The sequence below is a fragment of the Microtus pennsylvanicus genome, chromosome 6, assembly GCF_037038515.1.
Source record: "Microtus pennsylvanicus isolate mMicPen1 chromosome 6, mMicPen1.hap1, whole genome shotgun sequence".
NCBI classification, from domain to species: Eukaryota; Metazoa; Chordata; class Mammalia; order Rodentia; family Cricetidae; genus Microtus; species Microtus pennsylvanicus.
Genome location: NC_134584.1, coordinates 96,942,124 through 96,960,661, shown reverse-complemented (window position 1 = coordinate 96,960,661; position 18,538 = coordinate 96,942,124). Strand labels below are relative to the sequence as shown.

General features: G+C 47.8%; 1 protein-coding gene across 1 annotated transcript; it reads right to left on the bottom strand.

Annotated features, from left to right (window-relative positions):
- Positions 1 to 16,024: 16,024 nt before the first annotated feature.
- Ccl17 (C-C motif chemokine ligand 17) lies at positions 16,025 to 17,460 on the bottom strand. Its single transcript, XM_075977916.1, has 3 exons — positions 17,349 to 17,460; positions 16,520 to 16,637; positions 16,025 to 16,294 (listed from the first exon to the last, which is right to left on the bottom strand). The coding sequence occupies exons 1-3, from the start codon at positions 17,419 to 17,421 to the stop codon at positions 16,201 to 16,203; spliced, it is 285 nt and encodes a 94-aa protein (XP_075834031.1). The 5' UTR covers positions 17,422 to 17,460; the 3' UTR covers positions 16,025 to 16,200.
- Positions 17,461 to 18,538: the final 1,078 nt, after the last annotated feature.

The following is an 18,538-nucleotide window of genomic DNA, read 5'->3' as shown; positions in this document are numbered from 1 at the left end:
TTCTCCTAGCTTGCTTCTGCTGGTCCCTGCTGCTTAAGAAGCAGAATCTCCATTGGCCCAAGTGACCCTTGCCTTGTGTTGCCTCTCCTCCAATTACAGCGAGACCTGGATGACATTGGAGTTTCTCTTCTGGGCCTGAGTGGAGAACTCCAATAAAGTGAAAGGCTCTGTAGGTAGACTCACAGTCCCTGCCGCTCTTACTGTTAGTTACAAGGGAGATTATCCTGGGTGAGCATGGCCAGGATCCTTTAAAAGGTCTAGAAAACAAAGCGTTTGTCTTACTGCCCATGCAGAAGCTGGCTGTGAAGGGGTTTTGTTGTTTGTTTTTAATTTAATTTTTTCTTTTGTGAACACTGGCATGAATGTTTCAGATCCCCTGGAACTAGAGTTACAGTTACGAGCTGCCATGTGGGTGCTGGAAATTAAACCCGGGTCCTCTGGAAGAGCAGCCAGTGCTCCTAACTGCTGAGCCATCTTTCTACCCCTAGTTGTGAAATTTTGAGAAGTAAACAGCGTGCCCCAATGCACAGCCCCCAAGAAAATGGGGGCTGCATCCCCACAACCACAAGGAGCTAGGTTCTGCCAGCACTGTGTCATCTTGGAAGAGGACTTAAAGGGTTTCTAATGAGAGCACAGCCTGCGCCCGAGGTAATGCCTGGGTCCGTGGATAGAGCACTTGCTATGCACAGGGCCTTGGTTTTGATTCCCAGTACCAAAACCAAGAAATGTTTTCTCTGGCCAGAGCCAATGACTGAGATAATAAGTGGGTATGTGGCTGACTGGTTTGTCACCCAGCAGCGAAAACTGACAGCCACAGACTGTTGATCGCTTCTGCAGTTGCCAAGGTGAGGGACAAACATTTTGGCCTCTGGGTTTGAGGAGGTGTGACAACCGTCCGCCATTACAAGATGGCGCCGGCTTCCACTCAGGGCGATGCCCTAAGTTGTTTTTCACATCAGCGCTACTGTGCTGTTTTGCATTCTTTTGCCTGCTAATCTGCCTAGCAACGCCAGCCGTCCAATCCTGTATAGCCTTGTGTAGTAGGCCAGCTAGACACGCCTACACCCTGCATATAAGCACACCTCCTGCCGTGGTCGGGGCCCCTCACCTTCAGCTCTCCCTCAACCAAGCAGCGCTTCAATAAACTGTGATTGAAGAAGGATCCTCGAGTCGTGGTGTTATTCCCTGCTGGTCAGGGCTCGCCGCAGCTGGTGCCGAACCCCGGGACCCTCTGTGGCGGCATCACGGTGAGGGGTCAAAGAGGATTCAGAACTTCACACGGGAAGCGGACGATATCGGTAAGTCCCCAGGTATGTTGATTGCAGGAATCAACCCTATTATCTTTGCTGTGCTGTTTCTTCTGATGGTGATTTTGTTATGATGTGTTGTTTTTGGCTTCGTTGCCATATGCCTGGGCAGGAGTGCCTTTGTTGCTGTGCTTAAAGCGAAGATAAGTCCGCTGTAGATAAAACGGCAGCGCGTGCTTGTGAATAAATCTTGTGTAGGTAATTAAGTGTCATGGGTAATAAGCACAGCTCACATTGTGAGGCTTTTGTACACTCAGCTCAAGCCATTTTACGCCAGAGAGACTTAAAGATCAGTGAGGGTACTCTTAAGAAAGTCCTACAGGACATTGATCGCACGGCTCCGTGGTTTTTGGTCTCAGGAGACTTAAACGTCCCCAGTTGGGACAAGCTAGGGAAAGACCTCATGAGAGCTAGAGAAGAAGGTACACTCAAAGCAGGAACTTTTCCATTTTGGAAGCTGATGCGGTCTTGTTTGAAGGATGATCAGAATGTGGAAGCACTCAAGGCAGGCCGAAGGGCATTAACGGCATATCAGGACAGTCTCTCAGGGACGGACAGCGGGGATGATGAGGAAAAAGGGGAACAAAGGAAAAAGAAAAAAGGAGAAAAACAAACACAAAAGGACAAGTCCAAAGAGAAAAGAGATGTCGACACACCCAGGGTAGAACCGAGTGCACCGCTCTACCCACTATTAGATGAGTTTGCTCTAATATGATATCTAATATGATAGATATATCGTAATATGTATCATATTAATATAATATCATATATATCATAATATGTATCATATTATTATATTAATATATATTGTTGTATTGATATGGTATCATATATATCATGATGTGTATCATGTTAATATAATATCATATATATCTAATGTGATATCTAGTATGATATCTAATATGATATCTAATATGATGGCGGAAACCGCCATCATATGAGGAATCGAGATCCGGATGTCATTTCATTCGGGGATCTACTTGGTCAAGACTGGCCTCTGCTTTCCCTGTATTCGAAGACCCTCAGACAAATAATAGATGGCATGAACCAATCTCCTATAAACAGCTTAAAGATTTGGTGCAAGCAGCCCAAACATATGGCCCTTCAGCAAATTATACATTAACGTTGCTGAAGAGATGAACTGGTACTACCTCAAAGCATGGGAATACAAATACTTGACACAGACATGACAGGACCTCTTCAAAATAACACCGTAGGAATAGTTTTAGGGAGATCTTCTAATACTATGAGAGGTTTGATAATCTTGCCGGGAGTGATAGATCCCGACTATCAAGGGGTAATCAAGGTCATGTGTCACTCTCCTTTTGGAATCATATCGATTGCCCCTGGAGATCGCATTGCACAATTGTTGATAGTCCCTTCCATGCATGGGAACTTTTCAGCTAAGTCTAACAACGAGAACTTCAAGGCTTTGGCTCAACGGGTGTTGACTTGGCCTGTTTGTCCTTGGACCTGGGCAATAGGCCAATGCTAACCTTGAAGATTGAGGGAAAAGAGTTCTCAGGCCTTGTTGACACAGGTGCGGATAGGAGTGTTATGCGCCGGGAGGAATGGCCAAAGTATTGGCCTCTCCAGGAGGCATCTCAATCTTTGCAGGGCCTGGGTTACCAAGAGACGCCTGAAATTAGTGCAAAAACACTACATTGGCAGACTCCAGAACAGAAGGGTACCTTTTAACCATTTGTAGTTCAGATTCCTATTAATCTATGGGACAGAGATATTCAACAACAGATACAATTAAAATTGGCTAATGAATATTCACAAGTATTCCAATTTGCACCTGATACACCTCAAGTGGTGGAATGTTTAGTGGTTCTACAAGTTTTCAAGGATTTTTCGAACTGTGCTATAAATATTTTTTCTGATTCGCATTATGTAGTTAATGCCGTTGCTTATTTGGAAACAGCTGCGATTGTTCAAATGCATAGCTTGGCAGCTCCTATATTAAATCAGATTAGAAATGTTATTTTGCAACGTAATTATTCCTTCTATATTGGCCACATAAGAGCACATTCCTTGTTGCCTGGACCTATGGCTGTAATGAATGACTTAGTTGATAAGGCGACACGCCTTACATTTCTATGTTTAAATGATTCTGTTTCTCAGGCATCAGAGTTTCATCGTCTTTATCATGTTCCTGCTAACACCCTGCGCTTAAAATTTTCAATTTCACATGAACAAGCGCGTACAATTGTTGCGCAATGCACTGGATGTGTTCAGTTTCTGCACCCCCCCCCCCATGTGGGGGTCAATCCCAGAGGTCTTAAACCTCTTGCCCTCTGGCAAATGGATGTAACCCATATTCCTAAATTTGAAAAACTCAAGTATGTACATGTTTCCATTGACACCTATTCTGGGGTCATTTTTGCCTCACCACTGGCTGGAGAAAAGGTGATTCATGTAAAAACCCATTGCCTGGACGCTTGGGCAGCTTGGGGAAAACCTCAACTTCTAAAAACTGATAATGGCCCAACGTATACGTCCCGGGGATTCCAAGGCTTCTGCACTCGTTTGCAAGTCACCCATAAAACGGGATTGCCTTATAACCCTCAGGGCCAAGGAATTATTGAGCGTGCTAATCGCACACTCAAGGAATTGCTTCAAAAACAAAAAGGGGGAATAGCAGAACATGCAACCCCTAAAGAAAGGATTGCTTATGCCTTATTTACTTTAAATTTTTTAATTAGAGATGCAGACAATAGGACGGCCGCTGACCGTCATTCTTTTGTGGCCTCTACTGAACAGCAACAAGTGATGTGGCGTGATGTGCTTGATAACAAATGGTATGGACCGGATCCAGTTATAATGAGATCCAGGGGAGCTATTTGTGTTTTCCCGCAGGAACGTCCGGATCCCATCTGGGTGTCAGAAAGACTCACAAGAAAGATAAAAGACGCGCCAAAGACCCACGGCGAGAATGATAAATGTTCTAATGACATACAGCATTCTAATGTTGGGATGGAGGATCCCAGAAGGCCTTAATAATGAGAATTCCTATTTTTGTGCCTGTGCCAGTAGTTGCTGATCCTAATAAGTTTCCTATCGTAACCTTGCTAAGAGAGAAGCGTGATTTTGGTATTACTGCAGCAATAGTGACTGCAATTGTAGCTTCTGCAGCAGCTGCTGTTACAGCTGATATTGCTATGGCCAATCAAGTTCAAACTGTTCTAACTATTAACGAGGTGGTTCAACGAACGTCCTCTGCTTTAACGGTACAGGTAACAATTAACAAACATCTGGCCTCTGGCATTTTGCTTTTGAATAAGCGAGTAGATTTGCTAGAAAATAATCTGTATACTTTGTTTAATGTTATCAGTATGAGTTGCGTGGATAAGACTCCCGCAGTATGTGTTACACCATATTTAGCTAAAGCTAATGAGTCAAAAGCATTAGGACAATTGCTTGCAGGAAATTGGTCTAGACAGCTTGAAAGTTTGCAGAGAAATCTTATCCTAAGCATCCTTGACCTTAATCAAACTCGAGCCGAGATGATTACCCTGAAAGGATACACTGATTGGTTGCTACAGACTATTTCCTACTTCAAAGAGTGGGTGGGAGTTGGCATGTTTGGTGTTCTGCTTGCTGCAGGCGTTGTTCTGGCGTTGTTTTTGCTGTGCCGGATCTCTCGAAGGCGACAGGTGGAAAAGATGGCAATTGCTAAGGCACTAGCAGCGCTGGATGCAGGCAGTTCCCCTCAAGCTTGGATAGCGGTACTTAAGGATGCATAGTGTGGTGCCCTTGCACCTGGAGGCGTTAACGCCATTGCACCCAGAGGGACCATGCTATTGCTCTGTCAGTCTTACACTGCCTTTGCACCTTCAGGGGTTTGCACCCATTGCACTGGAGAAGGAGTGTTGGCTGGCTACGGCCTCCTTTGATCGGTCCACGCATCATGAGGCGGAGACCAGAACGGGAGTAAGTCCTTTTTTGTTTCTTTTTATAAAAACAAAAAGGGGGAACTGTGACAACCGTCCGCCATTACAAGATGGCGCCGGCTTCCACTCAGGGCGATGCCCTAAGTTGTTTTTCACATCAGCGCTACTGTGCTGTTTTGCATTCTTTTGCCTGCTAATCTGCCTAGCAACGCCAGCCGTCCAATCCTGTATAGCCTTGTGTAGTAGGCCAGCTAGACACGCCTACACCCTGCATATAAGCACACCTCCTGCCGTGGTCGGGGCCCCTCACCTTCAGCTCTCCCTCAACCAAGCAGCGCTTCAATAAACTGTGATTGAAGAAGGATCCTCGAGTCGTGGTGTTATTCCCTGCTGGTCAGGGCTCGCCGCAAGGAGGAGCTCCTGGGTAAGAGCTTCCTTGTGAGCTTAGTAAATGCCACAAGCCCTTGAGACCCTGCTTGTTGATTTCCAGCGAAGGCTGGCAGAGAGGAAAGGCCCCGGTGGCAGTCCTGGGATGGCGGAGAGCGCCCCTGCCCAGATCACAGCCGGACACTGAGGGCTGGTGGAGCACAGTTTGTCGCTGAGCAGAGTCTTGATTCTGTGATGCCTGCCTAAGGGGAAGTTCAGCCGTTTGTAAGCTTAGAATCCAAAAACTGTCAGCTGTCACAGAATTCAGCCTGAGTTTCCGTGAATACAGGCGCGGGCCTGGGAGCCTTTGTAATGATTTGTTTATGTGTGTGAGGGCATACAAGCCATGGTGCACACATGGGGGCCGGAGGGGCTGGTTCTTCCATCACGTGGGTCCCAGGGATCAAGTTCAGGTCATCAGGCCTGGCAGCCATAATCTTTACCCACTGAACTATTTCACTGGCCCTTGTTTTCTTTTGAGACTGGGTTACGGTAGGCCAAGCTGTCCTCCGTCTCCCTCCCCTTCCTCCTCTCTTCCCCTTGTCTGAAACAAGGTCTGGCTACCCTAGCCTGGAACTCACAGTGATCCTCCTCAGTCTCCCAAATATTAGCATTGCAAGAATTGTGCCATCATGCCAAAACTGGTCTTAAAATTTGTTTTTTTTTCCATTTTTTTGTGTATATGTCTATGCACCAGGTTTGTTCAGTGCCCATGGAGGCCAGAAGAGGGTATCAGATCCCAGGGACTGGATTTAGAGCTGTGAGCCATTGTATGTGCTGGGAATCAAACCTAGGTCCTCTGCAAAAGCAGCTAAGTGCTTTTTTGTTTTGTTTTTTTGTTTTTTGTTTTTTAAGATAGGGTTTTTCTGTGTTGCTTTGGAGCCTGTCTTGGAACTCACTCTATATTCCAGGCTGGCCGTGAAATCACAGATCCGCCTGTCTCTGCCTCCCAAGTGCTGCGATTAAAGGCGAACACCTCCACTGCCTGACTTCTTAACTCTCTAAGGTTTCTGGCTTAGAATCTGGTAGTATGGTGTCAAGTCACCCCTCGTGATGAAATCATCCGCTTGGCATTGGCACAGGCAGCAGAGACAAGCCACGTCTTCCCTGGACTTTGGTGACAGCTGGGACTTAAGGGGGCTTGGAGCTGAGGTGTGGAGGGGGAATGAGTGAGGCAGGCTGCTGAGTTGAAGGTACTCGAGCATTGCAGGTGCTTCTGGTTGGGAGGGGTTTACAGGGAAGCCGGCCATGGCTGGAAGCACCTGGCTGAGAGCTCTCTGCTAATAGGGAACAGTGTTGCTTCACCTAGTATGTGGGGATGGAGATGGGGAAGGCTAAGCAGAAGCCCTACCAGCTAAGGGTGGAGGTGTGGCCAGCTGGGAACATAGCAGGATTAGCTTGAACAGTTCAACACCTGCTGAACATTAGAACTACTGGCAGCTTCCAAAAATAAAAGACAACCTCCTATGCCTGAATTTTACTAACAAGGACCAGTTAAATTAGAATCTTCTGGAGTGGGCCTGGGGCAGCAGTGCTTTGCAAGGCTTTCCCAGATGATTCTAAAGTATTCTGAACTAGAGAAAATTTTTCACACAGCAGAAAACAAGCTAAAAAAATTCCCCCAACCGGGCATTGCAGTGAACACCTGCACTCGGGAGGTTGAGGCACAAAGACTGAAAGTTTGAAGCTAGCCTAGTCAAAAGTTCTAGGCCAGGCTAGGCTACAAAATGAAACTATGTCAAAAAACAAGCCCAATGCCAGTGATGGCGCACACCTTTAATCCCAACACTTGGGAGGCAGAGGCCAGCAGATCTCTGTGAGTTTGAGGCCAGCCTGGTCTACAAGAGCTAGTTACAGGACAGGCTTCAAAGCTACAGAGAAAGCCTGTCTCGAAAAAACAAAAACAAAAACAAACAAACAAAAAAAGTTCCAGAAGACTGTTGAGCACACCCAGGACCAGGCATGTTCTGGATGGAGATGAGATGGGAAGTGGGTGTTTAGGGAAGCAGGAAAGTTGGCTGGTTGGTTAGTTGAATGCTGGGTCTCATACAAATAGCCTAGGCGGGCTGGAGAGATGGCTCAGTGGTTAAGAGCACTGCCTGCTCTTCCAAAGGTCCTGAGTTCAATTCCCAGCAACCACATGGTGGTTCACAGCCACCTGTAATGAGATCTGGCGCCCTCTTCTGGCCTGTAGACAGAATACTGAGAATACTGTATACATAATAAATAAATAAATCTTTAAAAAAAAAAAAAAGAAAAGAAAAAAAGCCTAGGCTGGCCTGGAACTCACCTTGTAGCTCACACTAATCTCCAAAGGAGTCCTCCTGCCACCACATCCACTAGCAAGGCTGTTTATTTTTGTAGTGGTGGAGTAGTCAACCCAAGGCCTCTAACAAGCTCAGCACACCTAACCCCTGGCTCCAGCCGTTCATAGTTGTCTCCCTTGAGCTGGGGAGAGGGATCTAGTTTTTTTTTTTGGTTTTGTTTTGTTTTGTTTTTTCAAGACAGGATTTCTCTGTAGCTTTGGAGTCTGTCCCGGAACTAGCTCTTGTAGCCCAGGCTGGCCTCAAACTCACAGAGATCCACCTGCCTCTGCCTCCCAAGTGCTGGGATTAAAGACGTGCGCCACCATGACCTGGCCTGGGATCTAGAATTTTATGATTGATTAATGTACCTAACACATGCATATGCTTTGCATTTTGGGATATTTCCTTTATATAACTGAGGAAATGTAAACACTGGCCCTTAAGAAAAGTTCCACTAGGCCAGAACAAAGTCCTGAACCCCCAGTCACAGACCTTCGGGGACTGTCCCATGTATGGGCCAGCACAGCAGATACACAGAGTCCACACAGCCCGGAAACCCCAGCAGGCAGGAAGCAAAGGCAGGAGGCAGAGGGCTCAAGGCCAGTCTGGGTACATAGCAAGAGTCTATCTGAAAAATGAAAGTTAAGAAATAAAGGTAGCAAGCAATAGCAGTAATATGGAGAAAGTCCCCACAGAGCAGGTGAATACTGACAAAAACCGTATTTTTTTTCACTTCTTTATGTGTGAACGCATGTGCTTGTCACAGTTTGTGTGAGGATCTCAGAGGACAACTTGGAGCTGGGTCTCTCCTTTAATAGGTGGTTTCCAAGATCAAGCCTAGGGAGTTGTTAGGCTTGGTGGCAAGTGCCATTACCTGCTGGGCATCTCACTGACCCTGGGCAAAATTTCTGCTAAAAATGAGATAACTATATAAAATATGAGAGCAAGACAGGAACTGGAAAAGGCGTAGGGAGACGTGATGAAGATGCTCACGGGCAAAGGTTGCCCGAGGACAGACAGTTCTGGGTGCTGGAAATGTCACAAGGGAGAAGAGAATGCTGAAATGGAATAGAATGAATCAGCCCAAATTACTTGTATTGGAATGTCATACTGGGGGGACTCCTGCTACACCTGCATACATACATACATGCATATACAATTTTATGAGTCACTTAGCAATTAAATTTTTTTGAAATGTGTTTCTGTCAGCGTCTATAAATGTGCACCATGTGTATGCAGTACCCATAGAGGTTATGAGAGGGCATGGGATCCCCTGGAACTGGAGTTACAGATGATGGTTAGCGGCCGTGTGGGTGCAGGGAACTGAAACCGTGTGGAAGAGTGGCTGGTGTTCTTAACTGCTGAGCCATCTCTCCAACCTAAAATTTTAAAACTTAAAAGCCTTGGGAAATCAACAAGAGCTATGTAGAAGTAGGCAATAAAAACCCAAATTGAAATGGAAAGAAAAAAACCCACAAAATATCAAAACAATTACTTAGAGATGCAATTTAATAATTATCCAGAAATTGAGTATATTTAATAATTATACAGATCAATTGAGAGTTGATCTGTAGGTCTGGAGAGAGAACTCAGAAGCTAAGAACTCAGTGCTTTTCCTGAGGACTGAGTTCAGTTCCTAGCACCCAGGTCAGGTGGCTCACAACAACCTGCGAATCCAGCTTCAGGGGATCTGACACCTTCTGGCCTCTTGGCAGTGACACAAACTGACACACACATACACAAAAATCTTCAAAGAAAAATGTCATCTACAAAAGACAAGAAGAAAGGGGGAGCAAGAGAGTGAGAGAGCGAGAGCGAGAGCGAGAGCGAGAGAGAGAGAGAGAGAGAGAGAGAGAGAGGCCCATCATGGTGGCCCATGGCTTTAATCCCAGCACAAAGGAGGCGGAGAGGCGGGTGGATCTCTGAGCTCTAGACAAGTGTAAGTACAGTCTACATAGTGAGTTCTGGAACAGCTGGAACAGTCAGGAATATAGAGAGAAACTCTGTCTCAAAAGAAAAAAAAAAGAAAGGAAAAAGAAAAAAATCAATCTATAGATTTTTATTTTTAAAAGGTGGTGATGTTTCACATGGAAAATAATAGTTTTATTCAAAACCATCCTTAGTTCCTGGGAACCCTGTACACAGTGTACCATGCATTGTCAAAGAGGCCTCGTCGATTCTCAACCCACCTGGCCCGCATGGCAGCTGCTGCCGCTTGACAAAGTCCTGGCATTTCGACATTGCTGCCACAGCTCTCCGCCACCAATTTACTTTCATTTTTATGGTTCTTACTATGTGTTGTGGGAGTTCCTTATGCCTCTTCCTTTGGGAAATTTTGTGGGCTTTGGTGAAGGATGAGAACACATACAGTGGTAGTCTCTTTAAAACAAAATAATTCTTTAGAAAACATCCCCGCCACTGTGGAACCGTGTAGCGTGATAACTCTGCCTACTCCCACACAAGACTCCCCATTGTGCCCCCCTGATCAAGCCAAGAATAGAAAAGTTAAGGATTTACTAGCTGGGCCTACCTGGTCCCAGGGATGAAAAACACAATCAAGAGAAACAATGGGCGCAGATTCAGAGCCTGAGGCCATTAAGGTCAAGAGTTGAGTATAGAATACTGTCCAGGATTAGTGGTTTACTGGATGAATGGCAAGATCTGGTCTGCCCCATGAGGGTGAGGAGCAGATTCTGTTAAGCAATTAGACTGGTTTGATCCATCTCTGCCATATACAGGAGTATACTCTGAAGGACTCAGAATGCTATGGTATAATAGAAAAAGAGTAAGCCCTCAGGACCCTCCCCGGTGGGAACTTATGAGGGGAGCAGGCCCATATCATAAGACTAAGGCACACAAGAATGCAATTAGGAGATAGCTCAATGCTTGCTGTGCTACATGGTACGAACGCTGCACCAAGCCCCTTGAGGAATGAAAATTGCTCTTGGGTTTGTTTCTCAGGACTCAGTGTCTGACACCTCCTGACCACAGAGGCAGACACCGTGTAAGAGGAATCGTAAGAGGGCACCTGGCGGGGTTTACTGAAACTTAAGAGCACCAGAGGCGTTTACAGTCTTGCTAAACGTAGTGGTTTTTTGCTTCCAGAAAAAGGCCTGTGATGACGTTAATGGCCGCTTTCACCCCAGGATCACTAAGTCTGCTTTCAGTACTGCTTGTGGTTAAACTTTAGGGCAATTTCAGCGTCCAAAGCTGCGGCCTATTTTCAATAAACGGGCAGTCACTCTGATTCACCCTCAGATGGCGTTAGTCTCCTTCCCTCACTGATTCCACACTTCCTCTTTGGGACCTGAACCCTGCTGCAGCCAGACTCGGGCACGCAGCCCTTACTTTAAAGGCATGTTGTGGTCGGGTGTTGTTCACGTATGTAACCCTGGCAATCAGGCGGCTGAGGCAGGACTGAGTTCCAAGTGGGCCTGGAGTACATAGGGGACTCTACGACCTCACACAATCAACCCACCGCCCCCTATAGAACCCCATGAGTTAGCTAAAACAGTCTAGAACACTCTGGATTGTGCTTACAGCCTTCCCTCCTGCTTCCTTTGCTGTCTTGCCATGGTGACATATGTCGGGAGGGGACAGTGATGCTCTCCTGGCAGGGATTCCTTCACTCCAGGGAGGGAAGCTGCCCCCTGGCCCTCAGGGACTTCGGGCTTCATCCCATGTGTTCCTTTCTAGGGGCCTGACAGCTGGTGGCCTGTGGCAGGAGTCCGTTACGTCGGCAGACCCTGTGACGTTCAGAAGCCACAGGCTCCAAAGTGCTCAGAAGTCCCTCCCTCCCATTCATCTGTGGATGGACGAGCAGGTGTGCACATGCATGCCGATGGAACCCATTGAAATCTTTTGTTGTTGCTGTTTTCTTTTTTGTTTGTTTGGTGGTGTGTGTGTGTGTGTGTGTGAAAGGGTTTCTCTGTGTAACAGCCCTAGCTGTTGTCCTGGAACTAGCTCTTGTAGACCAGGCTGGCCTTGAACTCAAAAGATCCGCCTGCCTCTGCCTCTGAAGTGCTGAGATTAAAGGCGTGTGCCACTGTTGCCCGACTTTTTTCCCTCATTGAAGTTTTACGTGTACTCTAGGCTTCCCTCAAACTTGCATCTTCCTAACTTCAGCATGCCAGCAGGTCTCACGTGTAGACAAAGTCCTGAGTATTTCATCGCTGCAGTGGCTGTGTTGGCTTTGAAGAACAGCATTGCTGGTGTCCTAGTCCCTATTGCTGTGATAGACGTGGTGATCTAAATCAGCTTGGAGAGGAAAGGGTTTATTGGCCTGTGTATCTCAAGCCGTAGTTCACCATGGAGAGAAAATAAGGCAGGAACCTGGAGGCAGAAAATGACTAAGTGGCCATAGAAAAACACCGCTTCCAGGCTGTACCCGATGGCTTGCTCAGCCTTCTACAGCCTAGGACCACCTGCCCCAGGGTGGTCCTGCCCACCGTGGGCATGTCAATCACTAATCAAAAGGTCCCATAGACCTGCCTGCAGGCTAATCAGAGGGAGGCATTTCCTCAGTTGAGCTCCCTCTTCTCAGATCAATCTAGATTGTATGGCGTTGACAAACCAACCAACCAATGTAGATAGGGAATGCCCACATCCTGGCAAAGGGACCACAGGGCCACAGCAGGGTTTATGTAAGGGCAGCATGAGAGGCAGGAAGGCAGGGACTTAACAAGATCCACCCTCAAGAGGTCAGTGGAGGTCCAAGTTCGTTGTTGTGGAGAAGTGGGAGGGAGGGGAAGCAAGGGTCTGAGAGCCCACAGCTAGGTCGTGGCAGAGACTGGAGGCAGGAGAGAGGCGGGGCGTGTGGAGGATGTGGCAAGGAAAAGGATCCCCGCACCCGAGTCTGGTTGAAGACTTTGCCTGCCGAGAGTCCCAGAATGTCAGCAGGGCTAACAAAACTTGCCAGGAACTACTTTCTTTTAATAGAGATGATTCAAACGCGGCTGTTAGAACAGCGCGAGCCTTGCTGAAGGCCAAAGCGTGTGTGACCTTTAAGTCCTGACGGGTTTACAGCGGGAAAGGCGCATCTTTGAGAATCTCACAAATATGATTGTGAATTTCTTTTGTAGTCAAAACATGTATTATCTCCCTTGTGACCTAGGATAGTAAGGCCTTCTTTAATCCCTGGGATCTGTGTCTTTATCTCCTCAGCCTGGACCATGCTCCAGGGCACCCAAGAAACCACACTGTGATCTCATTTTGAAATTTCCCCAGTTTAGCACGATGGCTCATGCCTTTCATCCCAGTACTCCAAAGGCATAGGCAAGTAGATGTCTGAGTTCTAGGACAGCCAGGGCTACATAGTAACACCCAGTCTAAAGGGAGGAAGGGAGGAAGGAGGGGAGGAGGGAGGGGGAGAGGGAAAATCCTAGAGACCTTGGAGGGTTTGACTTCAGAAGTCTCTAAGGCTGTACCCACACGGCTCTTGCTAACTCTGGGGACACACGACATCTCAAGTGTTTTCCTGCCCATTCCCTAAGTACCTTTCTTCCCGCCTTATTTTCTCTGTATGGGTGTTTTATCTACATGTATGTCTGTGTACCATGTGCATGCCTGGTACCTTTGGAGGCCAGAAGAAGGCTTCTGAAACTCTGGAGACTGGAGTTACAGACAGATGTGGGCCGCTGGGTGGGTGCTGGGAATCAAACTGGGGTCCTTTGAAAGAGCAGCCAGTGCTCTTAATCACTAAGCCACTTCTTGATAAATACCAAATCTGCTTCATACTGACTTACTCTGAAAGTTTTTTGTTTTTTTTTTGTGGAAAAGTTAAGAATCCTGATGGAGGTCTTCAGAAAGACCTCAGAGCCTGGCTGTGGTGGTGCTTTAATCCTAGCTCTCGGGAGGCAGAGGCAGGCGGATCTCAGAGTTCGAGGTCAGCCTGGTCTACAGAGTGAGTTCTAGAACAGCCTACACAGAGAAATCCTGTTTCAAAAATCAAAACAAAAAGATGTGGCTCTTATTAGTATTAGTCATTGTGTTTTTACCATAGCAGTACAGAAAAAGAACTAAGACAAAGGGGTTCTCGATACATTTCCCAGCTGCTCTTGGGCGCAAGCAATCCTCCTGCCTCAGTTGGCTGTGCTCCACTGCCGCTGGCTTTATGATTCCTATTTTGTTTTGTTTTTTGAGACAGGTTCTCATACACTCCAGGCTATCCTCAAATTTACTAAACTACAGAAGCTGGCTTTGAACTCCTGATCCTATTGCCTCTACCTCCCAGGTACTGGGATTACAAGCTTGAGCCAACATGCTTAACTTATAATGAATTTTAAAACCTTACAAAAGCTGGATCATGGATATCTAAACACTGTTTGGTATTTGTGGCCTTATGATAAGCGGATGTCAAATAGACAATCACAGATGAAGGAAGTAGAAGCACGGCCCGGTGCTCTTGGTGGCCTTCCAAGCACTTGTGTGTCCTCCTTCCCCCCCATTCCTGCTAACTCTGACAGGACACCCCTGCCTAGGGACCTTCTGTAGCTTCAATCTAGGTGCATCCCCCCTCCCCCGTTAGTCTTGACCCTCTAGTATAGTGCCAGTGCGCCCCCTACTGGCAAATTGGGAAACTACCTAATTTCAATTTCCACATCTTCAGCGGTGCTTCAAGTCCTGGTGTAAGATTCTCTGGCAATTCCTTTCCCCATAGGTGTTTCTTTAGGAATCCATGCAGTCACGGCTGACAAAATATATCATCCAATGTTCGCTATATAAATAATTCATTTACTGAGTTAGCTGACCCAAGCTACCAGAGACTAATAAACTTATTGGGGGAATCTATGCCCCCCCAAATGACAGGTGACATTTGGTCAAGATTAGGCATATGTATGTTGGTCTGGGAGTGTCCTACAAAACTAAGGAGACTTTGGAAGGCCACATGTGGGTGGTGGTATTGGCAGTGAGCACTGAAAGGAACCTGTATTTCAGAAATGAACAGAGGAGGCACATTCAAGTCAGAAGGAGCAAAGTACGCCTCGCCCCTCCCCACTGTCCACTCGCCCTTCCCGTCCTGTTCCTCTCTCATTAGTCACGAGAGTCTCCCAGCCACAGTTCCTCACAATGCCCCAGGACTGTGGTGGCACTTTGCCACACACCTTCACCCTCCCTCTCCTGACCACTTGGGTTCAGAACGCTGATTTTGTTGTCCGTTGTGGCCCCCACACATTCCCTGCCCAGTGGCCTAGAGACAATCCCTGTATTCCCTCCAGGGTCCACAGGAAATCTGTCACCTCTCAAAGGTCTCTGTGGTCTGCCCTTCCCATCTGAGTTTACCCAAAGGGTTACCTCTGAAGACTTCAACAGCAAAGGAACGCCAAGCGAGCGGAACCGAGCATACCCTGAGGGCATCTGGGTTTTGGACTACAGGATACAGGCCTTCAGGCCCCAGTTCTTGCTCTTCCTCCGTCAGTAGGGCCTCCTCTTTGCCAAACTGGTCATCCCTTCTCTAGCCCCTGGATCACGAGGTTATTTTTTCACAAGGACTAAGCCGAGGACTGTGGGACACTCTTGGTCTTCAAGAAAGAAAAGCCCACTATGGTAGGAGAAATCTTGGGTTCCTTAGGAAGCCATTTCATGGCCACCAGCCTCCAGATTGTTAAAATGTTGATCTTATTCCTGCCCCCTTGGCATTTATTATGCAGTGCCAAAACTGGCCACAAGATGGAAGCAACATGTTAAAAACCTTCTTCCAGGTAACTCACTAATGCAGCCCAGATCAGACGGCCTTCAGCCTGGCAGAATCCAGGGAAGACAAGATCTTGGCTTGTGCTGTATAATCTGACCCAGAAAGAAAGGCATGCTGGATAGGCAAAGATGACCTGGAATACCAAGACCCTAACTCTTCCCACAGCCTGTTGTGGCTCCAGCTCTGAACTAGGCATGGACAGAGGGGTCCCCATGCTTCCACCTCTTACTTGTGTGGGACTGCGTCTCTCCCTCAGCCCCAGTTAACCCTTTCTGACCTGGGCAGAGCAGCACCAACTGTCCGGTGAGGATGCTTCCAGTGTGACTGGCCAAAGTGGAAAGGGTTCTGCACCGTGGAGACAGAACACACCGACCCAGACTAAAGGAGGAGGGCTTTAATGGGAGTTTTTGGAGCCTGTAACTTGAGTCCATAAAAGGGGACAGGGACTCCCACTCCATGGCTTCTCTAGTGCTCTTCAGGCCTCCCCTGGATGCAGGCAGCTTTGGGTGGAGATCGTGGACACCAACACTTGGGTCTCCAAATGCTGCCGGGGGGTGGGGGACGGTCACAGGCTATGGCTTCAGGCTTCTGAGGTATCTGAGGGCCTTCTTCACATGTTTGTCTTTGGGGTCTGAACAGATGTTCTTGCCCTGGACAGTCACAAACCTACACAGGAGAAGCCAGTGGGTGTGAAAACAGCAAGGCCTTCCAGAGCTCCACAACCAGCCGCACCAGCATCGACCTGAACTCAGAGGTCAGAGAGAACCCTTCTCAACTGTGTGGGGTGTAAGAGTTCCCCCTGAGTTCCCAGAGCTGTGTCCTTCCCAATGGTCTTCCTAGATGCTCTACGCCACCCCCTGAGGTGTAAGAGTGGGAGCAAGGGGGACTCACACAATAGCATCTCTTCGACACTCAGCTGAGGTCCTGTACCACGTCACCACTCTCCTGATGGGGATGGCCCCCTTGAAGTACTTCAGGCAGCACTCTTGGCCTACGTTCGTGGCTCGAGCTAGAAGAACAATGGAAGCAGGTGTCCCAAGGGTCTTCTTGTGTGCCTGAGGACCCATGGAGTAGCCCCACGTGTGCCTGTGTGAACCTAAGGACTATGGATAACTGCGTGTGCCTCTCTTTGTCTATGTTCTGTCTTGTCTTGGTGTGTTTGTGTGTGTGTGCGTTACCATGGTGAGGGGTAGCTGTGCTAGCATAGCATAGGCTCTCTGTGTTTGCACGTTTGCACGTTCATCTGTGTGCGATTGCATGCACAGCTGTCTGTGTCTAGGAACCTTATTTCAACTTCCCTTTCTAAACTAAATATAAAAATCTCTTTTCGTACATTCTTGGAACCAGTTCTCCGCCTTTATGTTGTTTCCTGGTGATACGTGGAGACCGTTAATGGAAAACTGATAGCAGTTCTGAGAATCGTTCATTCTGCATCATAAGCCCTCAATCAAGACCACTATGTCCTAATGTCTCTGGATAAGATGTGCTGCCCATGGCTCTTCACCAGGTAGGTGTCCAGGTCAGGTGCCCAACACCACCAATCCCATCCCCACCATCCCATCTCCAGCACCATTATTGTCCTCCCAATGCTCTTGACGCCAGCCCTTGTGACCTTTGGAAGAACAGACAGGGTATAAATGGCACAGCTTGTGTTTCTGCTGTGGTCTGTGTGGTCGAGAGGCCCCTTCCCTGCCCTCTCCCATCTATGACCAGCTCTCACCAGCACTGGCATGCTGCAGAAACGTCCCCAGAAGCAGGGCAGCCAGGAGCAGCGTCCGGAGTGACATCATCATGCCAGAAGTGCAGGTGAAGATCTTCAAGGGTCCCTCTGCTTGTCTCTGTGCCCAGTGTTGATGTGACCTATTTAACCTCCTTGGAGGTCATTCCCCGCCTCCTGTCCCCTCCTTCAATCCTTGCAGACTAGAGAAATTCAAAGAATTTGAGATAATTCAGTAGAAGTCCAGCTTAGGAATGTTTGCGGCTTTCCAGAGAATGGACCTTCCACTCAGGACAGCGGTGGGAGTCGGTGTGTCAGGGGCCACAGCAGTGACATACTTCTCTCTTTTCAAAGGGGACATTTCTTGGTTCCTCTATTAGCAGAACCCAGGGCCTCAGCTTCAACTCATTCCAACCCTTGTTCTAGCGCTGGTGAACTTCCTTCGTGCCTGGTGCCCCAGAGGCAGGATGGAGGATCAACAGAGCTCTCAGGGGCTATGCCAGTCAGGGCTGCGGGGTCCAGAAGGCCCACGGAAGGGTGAGAGGTTACAGTGCCACTCTGTAGAAAAGGCCTAACTCCATCCTAGTCTGAGGAAGCCAGAGGCTCAGGTGAGGCTGAGCAACTGTGTCTTCCCGTCTTTGCCAAGGCTGGCCCTGACCCCAGGGGGCTAAGCCGAATGGTGTTTTAATCACTGTGGATTCACATGTGTGCTTGAGGGGATTGGGAAGCCCGGTTGCCTCTGCTTAAGAGGAATGAAGAGCCTGATGGATGGCGATGCCCGCCTCGATGGAAGCCTCACGCCAGAGGCTGCCTTGGAACCCTGGTCAGTTTTCTCAGGCCCCAAGCACACTTTTTAGAATTATGTGGAACGTCCAGCATAGCCCGAGGCCGACACCTCGGTTCCCAGAGAAGAATTTCAGGACCAGTCACTATGAAGCAAAATCAGGGTTTATTGAGAAAAATAATCAGGCCTAGTAACTTAGGCCTGGCATCCAAGTTACTTGGGAGGTTGAGAAGGAGGTTTCAGTTTTGAGGCCTGCCTGGGCTACTAGAGTTCATGGGTATTAGCGAGGACCTATCAAAAAATAAAAGGGAAGGCCACCACCTTGCTGTGTAACCAGGGTATCCCACAATGCAGTGTAACCTAGGGTATCCCACAATTCTGTGTAATTTAGGGTATCCCACAATGCAGT